The sequence below is a fragment of the Lineus longissimus genome, chromosome 6 (assembly GCF_910592395.1).
Source record: "Lineus longissimus chromosome 6, tnLinLong1.2, whole genome shotgun sequence".
Classification (NCBI taxonomy): Eukaryota; Metazoa; Nemertea; class Pilidiophora; order Heteronemertea; family Lineidae; genus Lineus; species Lineus longissimus.
Genome location: NC_088313.1, coordinates 4,542,308 through 4,555,913, shown reverse-complemented (window position 1 = coordinate 4,555,913; position 13,606 = coordinate 4,542,308). Strand labels below are relative to the sequence as shown.

At 40.1% G+C, this 13,606-nt stretch overlaps 1 protein-coding gene across 4 annotated transcripts in view; it reads right to left on the bottom strand.

Moving 5' to 3' along the window:
• Positions 1 to 13,606, bottom strand: part of LOC135489677 (insulin-degrading enzyme-like) — a 47,454-nt gene that overhangs the window by 24,982 nt on the left and 8,866 nt on the right. For all 4 annotated transcript variants that reach the window (XR_010447193.1, XR_010447192.1, XM_064775153.1 and 1 more), the window contains exons 11-24: positions 13,278 to 13,381; positions 12,947 to 13,049; positions 12,592 to 12,687; positions 12,243 to 12,269; positions 11,629 to 11,711; positions 10,326 to 10,470; positions 7,664 to 7,774; positions 6,996 to 7,116; positions 6,605 to 6,696; positions 6,009 to 6,120; positions 3,103 to 3,270; positions 1,665 to 1,789; positions 395 to 542; positions 158 to 219 (exon numbers count right to left, since the gene is read on the bottom strand). Coding sequence is in view for 2 of the 4 variants with exons in the window: in XM_064775153.1 (XP_064631223.1) it covers positions 158 to 219; positions 395 to 542; positions 1,665 to 1,789; positions 3,103 to 3,270; positions 6,009 to 6,120; positions 6,605 to 6,696; positions 6,996 to 7,116; positions 7,664 to 7,774; positions 10,326 to 10,470; positions 11,629 to 11,711; positions 12,243 to 12,269; positions 12,592 to 12,687; positions 12,947 to 13,049; positions 13,278 to 13,381 (1,497 nt within the window). In the remaining 2 variants the exon portion in view is untranslated. The remainder of the gene's footprint in view (positions 1 to 157; positions 220 to 394; positions 543 to 1,664; positions 1,790 to 3,102; positions 3,271 to 6,008; positions 6,121 to 6,604; positions 6,697 to 6,995; positions 7,117 to 7,663; positions 7,775 to 10,325; positions 10,471 to 11,628; positions 11,712 to 12,242; positions 12,270 to 12,591; positions 12,688 to 12,946; positions 13,050 to 13,277; positions 13,382 to 13,606) is intronic.

Here is a 13,606-nt window from a genome sequence, read left to right as displayed (position 1 = left end):
CCCCCTTTTACAAGTGCCATGATAGAGCCTAAAGTCTAAAGACACTTTCAATGACCAATGTCCTGATATAAGGTAGTCCAAAATCTATGAAATTTTCTTTAATGAATAAGTGATTCTTGACTGAATCATTACCAAAAGATGTCAGGAACCTAATCACCTTATAGAACTCCATAACATCAGCCTTCGTGAGAGTTCGAAGATGTTCTACCTCGACTTCATCTGAAATAACACAGGCATACATTAACTTTTCAATAATTCTGAAGTTCTTCAGAATAATTTTACACTATACAGCTTACTTTTGTATCCCAACTTCATTTCATATAAATCCCTCAAACCAGCAGAATTAAATGAATGCTGTCTGTCAAACAAAACTTAAAGAAGCAAGATAACTCACCCCTATTAAAGTTGTATTGCTCTGAAGATATTTCTGACCAGTATTTGGCATGTTGTGTTGACAACTTCTTCGGCTGTTCGAGAATTCGAGTTTCATGGGCTGCCACGTGTTTCTTGAAAACCTCATCAGACATGTCTGCGATAAAACCCTGAAATCAAAAATGAAAATAAAACCAGGACGGTGCCGTGGGGAAGCTTAAGTCGTACTTCCACCTATCAAATCCCCGTGTCTTTTGCGCTTACACCTATGAATTGCCGTGTCTAAATAGACCCGTGTGTCAAATCCCAGTGTCTATTAGCCCCATCGAGCTCGATGGGGCTAATCGGGGGCTAATGTAGACCCGTGTTCAACACGGGTTTTTTGATAGGTGGAATCTGAATAGCCCCGGCAATTGCAAGTTCTAAGACCCGGCGACAGATGGCGCGGTGTAGTTGCCTCGGTATTGCGCACGCAAAATTCCCCTCCAACGGGAAAGAAACACAGGAGAGCTCCCTACCTACAACGCACCTGTCGCCGGGGCTACTAACCATTATCTAACACCACTGAAAGGTGTAAGTGCGCCCCGGGTTTTTTGACACACGGCGAAGACACGGGTCTTGAAAAAACACAGGGTTTTATGATAGGTGGAACTACGACTTTAGTCCCCGTCTCTCACGTGATGATGTTAATTTAATGAAAACGAATGACTTGAATGGCCAGTTGGGGCCCGAATGAGCTACTTTCCCTGGACGCCCGCTGATTCGATTATCCGGCAAACTCCCCAATCTAGCTACACTGTGAGGTATCTTCGAGAATAATTGAATCAGGGAGTTTCAAGGGGCTGTCGCCTGAATTGGTGAGATCCTTGCCGGAACGGTGAGAGAAAAGTTGCAGGGGCTTTCACCCCATTCCAATCTAACAATAGATGGATATATCATGCGCGCGCACTCTCGTATCTCTTCAACATGGTTTTCCTGAAGAAAAGTTGCTACAAACCATCGTCCTGTTGAGATTTCTCTCGATAACATAATGATGCCCAACCGACGATGTACGGCTGTTATTGTGACAAAATAACAAAGTTTTATTCTTAAATATCATGCAAGTAACGAGATAGGCGAGAAAAACTCCTTGTGTCCAAGTGAAAACCAACAACGATCGTGGACGTTGCTATTGTTATGTCACGCCATCCCCTCTGTTAAGATATGACTATGCGCCCGCAGCCAATGGTAATGACGTCAGAATGACGCCATTTTGTAAACAAAGATATCCATCCATACAAATATGCGCATACCTCTATGTATTTGAGGAATGCTTCCACCCTATCATCCACATGGGCTGGCGACTTGTCTGACTGAACAAGCACCCTCAATCCTTGCACCCCATTTGCTCGTCTCACACCACTCACAACAATATAACCTAAAAATATCAAATACAGTAGAAGCTCTCTATTAAGGACACCCACGGGACTGACAAGTGCCGTCCTTAATAGAGAGGTGTCCTGATTAGAGAGGTCAAATTGAATGGAAACAACCAATTTGGGACCGAAGCTAGTATCCTTAATAGAGAGGTTGTTCTTAATAGAGAGGTTGTCCTTAATAGAGAGATTGTCCTTAATAGAGAGGTTGTCCTTAATAGAGAGGTTGTCCTTGATAGTGAGGTGTCCACTAACAGAGTTCCACTGTAATCACTTTGAACGAATGAAGTCACTTAATTTACATGTCTCCAGGCGGCTATCCACAAGGATCATGACACTGTACATGTATATGAAGTATATGATGTTGATAAAAAAATTATGAACAGTGATTATAATGAGGTTTTCTTTTATGAACTCAGTGATGTTGATAAAAAAATTATGAACAGCGATTATAATGAGGTTTTCTTTTATGAACTCAGTGATGTTGATAAAAAAATTATGAACAGTGATTATAATGAGGTTTTCTTTGAACTCAGTGATGTTGATAAAAAAATTATGAACAGTGATTATAATGAGGTTTTCTTTTATGAACTCAGTGATGTTGATAAAAAAATTATGAACAGTGATTATAATGAGGTTTTCTTTTATGAACTCAGTGATGTTGATAAAATAATTATGAGCCGTGATTATAATGAGGTTTTCTTTTATGAACTCAGTGATGTTGATAAAAAAATTATGAACAGTGATTATAATGAGGTTTTCTTTTATGAACTCAGTGAACCTGGCCATTTGCCAAAAAGTACCTGAACATGTTGAAATACAATGCGACTTATTAATCAGTGAAAATTAAGGGCACAAGCTGGTATAGTCAGAGGAATCAGTCGCACAGTATCATAGGAGTGCCGGGCTTATAACCTGGAGGTCGTAGGTTCGACACTCGGACTGATCAGCACTGTTTCATTTTTGTGTCCTTGGGCAAGGCACTGTAAACCCAACTTGCTCTCAACCAGGAGTAAATGGTTACCAGGCTTGCTGGGAAGTTAACCTGCGATTAGACAAGCATCCTATACAGGGGGAGTATGAATACTCCTAGTCGCTTAATGAATGCTACGGAGACCAGGATAAGCTCCGGCCGGTTGAGCAGTTCTTGGCCCGGGTAATAGGCCAGCTGTCTTTAACTTTTAACTTTAATAGTGAGAGCACTGCAGACTATCCGCATCTGAGTGTATATCATGACGGCCCTGAGCCAAATACAGATTTGAAGCAACTTTCCTCAGCTAGTAACAGTGAGAACACTGCATGAGAGAGTATCTACCTAATTGTTCCTTGGTTCGAAGAACATCAAAGCAAGCCTCGGATATTATCTGGCAGAAGAGTTCCAGGATCATGTTAGTGTGTGTGTCCTGCACTTCATACTGGTAGTAGATCTCCAACGCTGAACTTTTATGCACCTCGTTAAGTCTGTGGTACAGATGGTTACTATCTGAAAATTCAACACAAATATCTTTGTTTTTGTGGACTTCGCAAAAATCTTAATTCATGAACGTTTTCGTTTTTATTTGAAAACGGAAAGAATATTCGTAATCTGTCAAAATGATAACAGTGATTTGCAGATAACTATCTGTTTAAGTTGGTTAAATGTGCCTGCCAACCACAGTACTGATGCTGTAATAATATACACAACATACTTTACTGTAAGGCAATTACACTTCATGACATTCAGCAACAATGGAACTTACTGTAAGGCAATTGCACTTCATGACATTCAGCAACAATGGAACTAACTGTCAGGCAATTGCACTTCATGACATTCAGCAACAATGGAACTAACTGTCAGGCAATTGCACTTCATGACATTCAGCAACAATGGAACTTACTGTAAGGCAATTGCACTTCACGCTATTCAGCAACAATGGAACTTACTGTAAAGCAATTGCACTTCATGACATTCAGCAACAATGGAACTAACTGTCAGCAATTGCACTTCATGACATTCAGCAACAGTGGAACTAACTGTCAGGCAATTGCACTTCATGACATTCAGCAACAGTGGAACTAACTGTCAGGCAATTGCACTTCATGACATTCAGCAACAGTGGAACTAACTGTAAGGCAATTGCACTTCATGACATTCAGTAACAATGGAACTAACTGTAAGGCAATTGCACTTCATGACATTCAGCAACAGTGGAACTAACTGTCAGGCAATTGCATTTCATGACATTCAGCAACAGTGGAACTAACTGTAAGGCAATTGCACTTCATGACATTCAGCAACAATGGAACTTACTGTAAGGCAATTGCACTTCATGACATTCAGCAACAGTGGAACTAACTGTAGGGCAATTGCACTTCATGACATTCAGCAAAAATGGAACTTACTGTAAGGCAATTGCACTTCACGCTATTCAGCAACAATGGAACTAACTGTCAGCAATTGCACTTCATGACATTCAGCAACAGTGGAACTAACTGTCAGGCAATTGCACTTCATGACATTCAGCAACAGTGGAACTAACTGTCAGGCAATTGCACTTCATGACATTCAGCAACAATGGAACTTACTGTAAGGCAATTGCACTTCATGACATTCAGCAACAATGGAACTAACTGTCAGGGAATTGCACTTCACGCTATTCAGCAACAATGGCACTTACTGTAAGGCAATTCCACTTCGTAACATTATGCAACAATGGAACTAACTGTAAGGCAATTGCACTTCATGACATTCAGCAACAGTGGAACTAACTGTAAGGCAATTGCACTTCATGACATTCAGCAACAATGGAACTTACTGTAAGGCAATTGCACTTCATGACATTCAGCAACAGTGGAACTAACTGTCAGGCAATTGCACTTCACACTATTCAGCAACAATGGAACTTACTGTAAGGCAATTGCACTTCACGCTATTCAGCAACAGTGGAACTAACTGTCAGGCAATTACACTTCATGACATTCAGCAACAGTGGAACTAACTGTCAGGCAATTGCACTTCATGACATTCAGCAGCAGTGGAACTAACTGTCAGGCAATTGCACTTCATGACATTCAGCAACAATGGAACTAACTGTCAGGCAATTGCACTTCATGACATTCAGCAACAGTGGAACTAACTGTCAGGCAATTACACTTCATGACATTCAGCAACAGTGGAACTAACTGTCAGACAATTGCACTTCATGACATTCAGCAACAGTGGAACTAACTGTCAGGCAATTGCACTTCATGACATTCAGCAACAATGGAACTTACTGTAGGGCAATTGCACTTCATGACATTCAGCAACAATGGAACTTACTGTAAGGCAATTGCACTTCACGCTATTCAGCAACAATGGAACTTACTGTAAGGCAATTGCACTTCATGACATTCAGCAACAATGGAACTTACTGTAAGGCAATTCCACTTCGTAACATTATGCAACAGCGGACCTTACTGTCAGGCAATTGCACTTCATGACATTCAGCAACAGTGGAACTAACTGTCAGGCAATTGCACTTCATGATATTCAGCAACAATGGAACTAACTGTCAGGCAATTGCACTTCATGACATTCAGCAACAGTGGAACTAACTGTCAGGCAATTGCACTTCATGACATTCAGCAACAGTGGAACTAACTGTAAGGCAATTGCACTTCATGACATTCAGTAACAATGGAACTAACTGTAAGGCAATTGCACTTCATGACATTCAGCAACAGTGGAACTAACTGTCAGGCAATTGCACTTCATGACATTCAGCAACAGTGGAACTAACTGTAAGGCAATTGCACTTCATGACATTCAGCAACAATGGAACTTACTGTAAGGCAATTGCACTTCATGACATTCCGCAACAGTGGAACTAACTGTAGGGCAATTGCACTTCATGACATTCAGCAAAAATGGAACCTACTGTAAGGCAATTGCACTTCATGACATTCAGCAACAGTGGAACTAACTGTCAGGCAATTGCACTTCATGACATTCAGCAACAATGGAACTAACTGTCAGGCAATTGCACTTCACCCTATTCAGCAACAATGGAACTTACTGTAAGGCAATTGCACTTCATGACATTCAGCAACAGTGGAACTAACTGTCAGGCAATTGCACTTCATGACATTCAGCAACAATGGAACTAACTGTCAGGCAATTGCACTTCACCCTATTCAGCAACAATGGAACTTACTGTAAGGCAATTGCACTTCATGACATTCAGCAACAATGGAACTTACTGTAAGGCAATTGCACTTCACGATATCTCTTCTGCTGACTCAGCAACAATGGTTTAGTTTGCGCCTTCTTGGTAAGGGTAGACTCCACTATGTCTATCAACTGTGACGCACGCTGTCAAAAAAAAAGATAAATGATCATTAGCCCGTTATCATAAGAGGAACATATTCAGGGATCAAATTTATCGGAGGCATCGAAGGCCCTCCCCTGTGGCCGCGATGCCCTTCATATTTCTTTCATCACGAAGGCAACTTAGTTTTCATTAATTCCCCTTTAAAGTGTGTCCTTTTTCACCAAACTAACAAAACGGCCGTTTTCTCGTCGAAAATGCTGTGCCCTTTTAAAAGCAAATTTGGAGGCCTGCATTTTTCATGCATGCACTGCTTTACATTTAACGGGAGACTGTAGTTGCCAGTAAATTGTTTGGTTAAACTTATGAAGCATACCAGTACGTTTCCACTCTTTGTTCTCATTGACCAAAGTCAGAATTAGCAATAGCAGTTGCATAGATCAAATACAGACAGGACAGGGAAGAGCTTTAGCGTAATTTTCATCATTCCACTCATATCATGATCCCTCTCCTCCGAGGTACCCTTACCTCTTTATCAACATTTCCATACACCAGACTCTCAATGAATAGCTTGGATAGGAATTTACTGATGTATAATTTCAAAGTCTCCACAGTCATGTCTGAAAGGACAAAGAAGATGATTGCAATGAGTATTTATCAGTTTTTAACGAGGCGAATATAGGACTGTATTTACAAATTTTGACTACTGTGACCTTGAAAAGTAGGTCAAGGTCAGAAGATTTCAGGCACAACATAAAGCCGATTTCGAAATTCATACCTTTTCATTTCGGCTGTCAAATTAAGCCCTTTTTAGAATTTGGGAAAAAAACAAAATCCAAATATATTGGAAACGTCTCATCCCTGCTTTAAATATTTTGAACAGTGGCAAACGATTACTTTTTAACGATAATTTCCTTACCTTCCAGTGCCTCGAGCAACTCATCTTTGGTCCAAATCTGTTCCATCACAACCACAGTGGTGTAGTATAATGCATGCTGATGAGGCTGCTCTGCTTTGAAGTTCTTCAAACCACGACCATACTGCAGAAAAAAACTAAGCATTTTCAATCTGCCTGATAAATTTAGTCACAAAAGACAGCTTTTCAACAAATTCGGTCCATGGCCTAAGAGTAGGTCTTTCATTAGAAATACCAACCAAACTAACTGCATGAAGTTTAATGAGTTTTATTTGAATTTGACATTTTTGGCAGTCAGTCAAGCTTTCCCTTTCCTAATCGGTGTGCGTCGGTGCTTCTCAGAAGTAACTGAGTGTGTCACACTAAAAACAAATCATATGGCTTTGACAGGAGATTCACATCACTTGACGTCACACATAACTTATAACGTCAGCATTTTTCTTCTTCAAATAGTGGCGCCGTTTTAAACGTGTGGGCCGGACGCATTCAATAAAGTCAAGGAGGACACTGGGATAAAGTCATGCAGTGAGAATTTAATGTCATAACAAATGAATTCATATCGGATTACCAGCGGAGTACAGTCTTCAGCGAAATGTTGCTATTCAATTTTAACACACCAACTTATCCATGAGCAGGTCGATTAGCGGGATTTGAAAAGTACAGGAACTTACCACCTCCTTGAGAATCTGAAATCGCTTCGGATCGATATCGAATGACGTGAATTTCTCAATGACTTTCTGCAGCAGGATGTGTTGTTTATCATTGTATCCCCTCACACTCAGCTGGAAATTTTGTAAACAATAACAACTTCAGAATTCATGGTTTGAAAGTGTATTTAGACTAGAGGTATACTGTCTTCCACATGTATTTATAACCAAGTTGGGGGAAATTTAGAAATGAACCATTTTACGCGTTTTGTTAGGAAAATTTATCACTGAGTTGGTATTCTTACCCTGAGGCTATGGTCGGCCCACCCATCTCTGCTCTTTTTCTCGGAGCAACTGGGTGTGTGTGGGCCGACTGTGTCTCAGAGAAAACATATGAGCGGAGGCTGAGCTGTCACAGTGGTGACACCTATTGGTTGCTGGTGTCACTCGATGGGAATTAATGGGGGCAAGATGGGTGGATGGATGTATAAAGTAATTCATAAATTGCGGACCGACGACGACAAAATGATTCGCATGTCGCACAGAACAGTCAGAAGATGAGCCTAAAATGACACCAGGACAAATAATAATAAAAGAAATTGATGTTCTCAGATTTCACAAAAGGCAGACAACAGTGAAATGAACAACCAGTCCTAATCAACCTGTCAAGCTCGGAGTGATATGCGACTCATTTTGTTGCGGTGGATCACAATTCTTGGTGAAAGCGTGTTAAAGGGGGCCAGTTTACTAGGTTTGCACCAAAGTACATTCTATACTTGAGACATTGTTGGGAATCATGAAATTTCTCGAGTTCTATTTTTTCATTTGATAACTATTACGGTACCGTAATCACAAATAATACAGTATGGGACGCAAGAACAGACTGAGCATACTTTAAATTTAAAAAAAACGAAAAAGTTAGGAATTCAAAAATTTCAATAACATTTTCGTCAAGTGCGAGAAATTTACATGCACGTTGAATAAATTCATGGCAATATTATTCAAATTTGTTGAAAATATATAAAAAAACTCAGAAAAGTTTTCAGTTTTTGTGATCAGTCAGATGTTAGATTAGTTGGGGGAAGGGAGGGGGTGTTGGTGGTTGTGACAAAGTCATAGAAAACTCAACGCATTGGGATTATTATGAACATGCTGTTATTCAGGACTTGTGGTTTCTGGACTTTATTGAGGGCAAGGTGCTATCATGCAGCGAAGGAGGTGTCTTGGCTTTCAATCTGCTTTGTTACATTTACTGAAACATGACATCATTGACGTCCATCAAATTGACATCGAATTGATTTCACTGGCCATGGCACAAGGTCCTTTACAAAAAATGTGGAAAATGTGCGGGCCTACTTTTTCAAAATTTTGGTTGATGGCCAACACAACTCCTACCACACATCCTTCAACAAAATACATACAAAATTTAAAGAAGTGTGATAACCAATGAATAAATATCAAAGGGGAAGGGAAAACAAGGGCCAACAGTATGCAAATAATATCAAATATATAAGGCTTGCAATTGCTTATGTATTTTATAATTTTCATGATGCAGTGAACGCGAACATGAATAATCGCATCTCAAACAGCTTTGCAGACAAGTCTAAGATCTATACTCATCTGTGACGTACAATAAAAACAAAAAGGCAGACGTGTTCAGTGAAATAATGCTAAAATGCACATCAAAGGCAATGTTGAACATTCCGCAGATTGACAAAACTCGGATTCTAAATCAACACTGAATTGAAGAGACTACTACTTTGCCCTACCAAATCGTGTCAATAAAAGTTGCATTTTCTCATCGACAAACGAGGAAAAGAGTTGAGTACAATTCAATGTCAATGGCGTGCATGAATTTGTTCGGCATACAACACTGGGGTCAGGGCCTTTCTCACTAACGCTGGCATTAATTTAGCTTGGCCTTATCACCTTCTGTTAGTCTGGCCCAAATTATATGTCTATTTGCAGTAACCCTACCCAAGCTTTTCAAACAGGGTAGGTAGGTAGGCAATTCTTTTTTTCAAACCTCTTCAAGGATGAAAATATATGTGTCTGAACTATTTCCGGCTTAAATTTATGTCTGAAAATGCATTCAGTATCGGCCATTTTGCCTGTCAGTGTCACAGCCTAATACTTGTAGCCTAATACCATTAGGCCCCGCATGGTGGCGAGAGTTGTTGAGTCACTCTATGTCACATGTTTCAACAAGATAATGAATTCTGATAGCCCAGCCGTCGATACGTAGATCTCATTCCTTATATGGGCAAATTACGCTTCGCATGGGCGATGTGTTTTTGATGGATAATCGGTCAGAAAATAATTTGGGTCGGCATTCGACAACACTCGGGTCTTTGTTTCATATAAAAAGTCCAGGTGTTCGAACCATAAAAATGTTAGAGTCGGCCCAATTAAAGCTGGGTCAGTCGGGTTATGGCAAACAGACAGTAAATTAGAGCCAACCTTAAGCTCATTTGACTCAACTCCAAGTAAACTCCAGCATTCGAGAAAAAACCTGTTTTGACAAACTGGGCATAGATTGCTGGGTGCTGTTCATACAAAATCTTGTGCAGTGATTGATCATGTTGATGCGGTACTGTCAAGAGTTTTAGAGTTCATTGAAGTGAGAAACACACAAGTTTACACCAAGAAAAGCCGACACTGGTAATCATGAATGATAGTGACCTACCAGTATTCCGTAAGCTGAAGTGTCTAACGAATAGTTCAGACCAGCCAGGGAGGCTGCATATGCGTATTCATTCAGCGCATCTTTGAAGAGCTGCGTGTACATGTAGAGGTGGTTGACACTTCCTGGGTCCATGAACGCCATCGGGCTGAAACAGAAAGGCAGACAATTTTTCTCACCATTGCACTTACTACTGATTCATTATACCCTTTATAGGCAGAGATCGGTTCAAACCATAGATTATATGATAATCTATCAGCTGATTGCTTTTAAAATTGATTTCCAACTCTGCAAAAAATCTTGATTTCTAACTCGGCAAAAACTTATACGAACATTTCTTTCAGATTTTTGTTTTTGTCAAAGGTGCAATTCAGCCAGGTGATAATATACATTGTATCACACGGCTGTATCAAATGGCTTCGCCGACATGCACTCTGTGATGCAGACCTTCTCGGCAACGTCACCTCCAGCTTGAGTGATGTCATTGCCCCGCCTTTGTAACAAGACATCAAGGCACTATAAAGCGCACTTTGCTTTTGGATTTTGGAATGAAATTTGGCGAGGAATTTAAAACCATGGCATGTGTTAAGTAGAAAATGACACCCATTTGTTTAAAGGGGGACTATAGGCAGGAACAGAGGGGCTAATCTGGTCATCTTCAGGTGACTTATACACAGTGAGAGCCCTGGGTGATGTCAGATTCTACACTAAGTGTATTTCTCGTACAAGAATGAATCATTTCGATGTACTGTAAAATGTGAGAGACCCCTATTGGCGACTTTGTGTTACTTTATCTTGCCTGCCTAACTGCTGCCTATATTGTCCCTTTAGGAGGAAACATCATGGTCGTCTTGGCCCCTGGAAACCCATTCAACCTACAGCCTCGAGGCTTTCTGGACCAAGGTAACCACCTGTGTGATATTTCCACTCAAACACAGACTCGTGTGGTTTTCTTACTTAAAGGGAACTGAAACCGCCAAGCCAGTTCGTATGACCTCGTTTTCATTTCCCGCGTATCGGGTGATCAGAACGAGGCATGAATGAAACATGGCGCCTAGCTGTCAATCATTGAGTGACGTCACTACTATGGAATTTACAACGAAAACTCATGAATGAAAGATCGCATGACTCACGTGATTCTCACATGATTCTCAATAATAACAAATTGAACTGCGCATGCTCGGGCACTGGGGGCGGAGCTACAAATCTGAACTCGAATAGGAAGTTGGAAGTTTGACATTCTCGGGCGGTGAAAGTCGAAAAGTTGAATAAATCGCTCGGCGGTTCCAGTTCCCTTTAATCTTACCTGCTGAGCACCATACACACGCAGCACTTTGGAAGAAGGAATTTTTGATCCTGTTTGAACCAGAGTCTGCTTAGGGGTGTCTCCTAGAAGGTAATGAGTACAAAAGATGATTAGTTTTAGATGTAAGGGCAAAAGTCGAGAAGTAGATGAATAAATGTTTAAATGATAAATATGTGTCTTTCCTTTCAAAAGTCTTTATTGACAAAACAAAACAGGCCAGAGTTCTGTGAAACGCTAAACTTTCGTCCATCTTTATTTTGCCAATTTGCAATTTTTATTTTTTATTCGTGATTTTTAGTATCTGCGAAAATAAAATGCTGAAAATTTAGCACTACACAGAATATGATAATATTGGCAAGCTATCAGGCCTGATACTTCCTAAGCTTTCTAAACTCTGAAAGCACTGTCAGAATAAGCAACTTTGAAGAACAGAGCCGAATATAAGAGGGCTTGAAGCAAAAAGTCTGAAAATCCAGCACACAAAGGCTTTAAAAGGTAACATGAACTTTCCTAGGTGAATCACCGATTAGGTTGGGCAGTGTGCACTCTATTCACTAGTGTGCACTCTACTGTCTCTGCCACACATAGCATACATGTACAGGTTGTTGACTTACCTTCAAGATTACTGGATTTTTCTCTGCCTGAAATGGAATCATGTAATATGTCAATATGAAGAATAGAGAGGAATACTGGACCTCTTGATTACTGGTCAGAAACCTGAGCCACTACACTATCGCGGCATTTACACGTATGCTGTCTGACAAGTGCTGTCCTTAATAGAGAGGTGTCCTGATTAGAGAGGTCAACTTGAATGGAAAACACCTATTTGGGACTGAAACTAGTGTCCTTTAAATTGAGAGGCTGTCCTTGATAGAGAGGTGTCCGCTAAGGGAGGTTCCACTGTACTTATAAGGATTGGTGATAAGGGACTGTCATCAACCTCCCTATTGTGTCAAAGCCTACCTTCTCTTCGATGGGATACAGGTCAAAGTTGGTGGGTATGAACTCATTCTTTTCAGGCAGCTTGAGATTCTCATGGAATCCAGCATTATTCAGTTTCTGCAACAGAAATCATGCAAGGTCAGAATCACGAATGGTATACAGAAATTGGGTAACTTAGTCAAACTCGCACCCACTTCAAATCTATTATTGTACTCTGTACGAATAAAATAAAATACCTAGATAAAGAAAATACCTCAATACCTAAATACCTAAATAAATAAATAAATACCTAAATAAATAAACACCTAAATAAATAAAAACCTAAATAAATAAATAAACAAACATAACAAAATTTCATGTTCAGTTCACCACTCACATTTAGAAGGACTTGCGGAATTGGCTCCATTGAATATTCCGTCCCGTACCATTCCTCTTTCAGCTTGGTCTCCCCCTCAAATTTCTTCCCTATCACAGCAATTCTGGAAAATTGGAACAGTTGATATTAAAAGCAGGAAGCTGTCGCCACCTATCAGACATAGTGGGACAAGATTTGATGTTACACCAAAGGTTTTGTTTGATTTCAACAATTCAAAGTACTGCGGAGAGCTGAGATATAGCCATTTTTATTTCCACTGTTGAATTAAGCCATTTTTAGGAGGGAAAATGAAAATCCTCCTATATCGAAAATGCCGGAACCCCAAACCTACCTGATATTTTCTGGAGTAAGCTTCTCGAGGAGCATTGTCACTAATTCCGGTTTGAACTCGTACAAAAGATACGGCCCACTGATCACTTCCTTCAGTGGATAATCCTGAAAAGAGAATACAGTAATAAAGTTAAAATAAACTGATGAATATTCAAGTAAGCAGTAGGACATTGCCTGACCAACATCCTATAAAATTCATGATCAACAATTTTGTCTTGGGTGATATGAATAAAGACTAGCAAATGCTTTTACTCCGGTTTTGTACAGGAAGGCCTAGTGTAAATGTACATGGAGATTTAGATAAAAGCATTTGCTAGTCTTTATTCATAT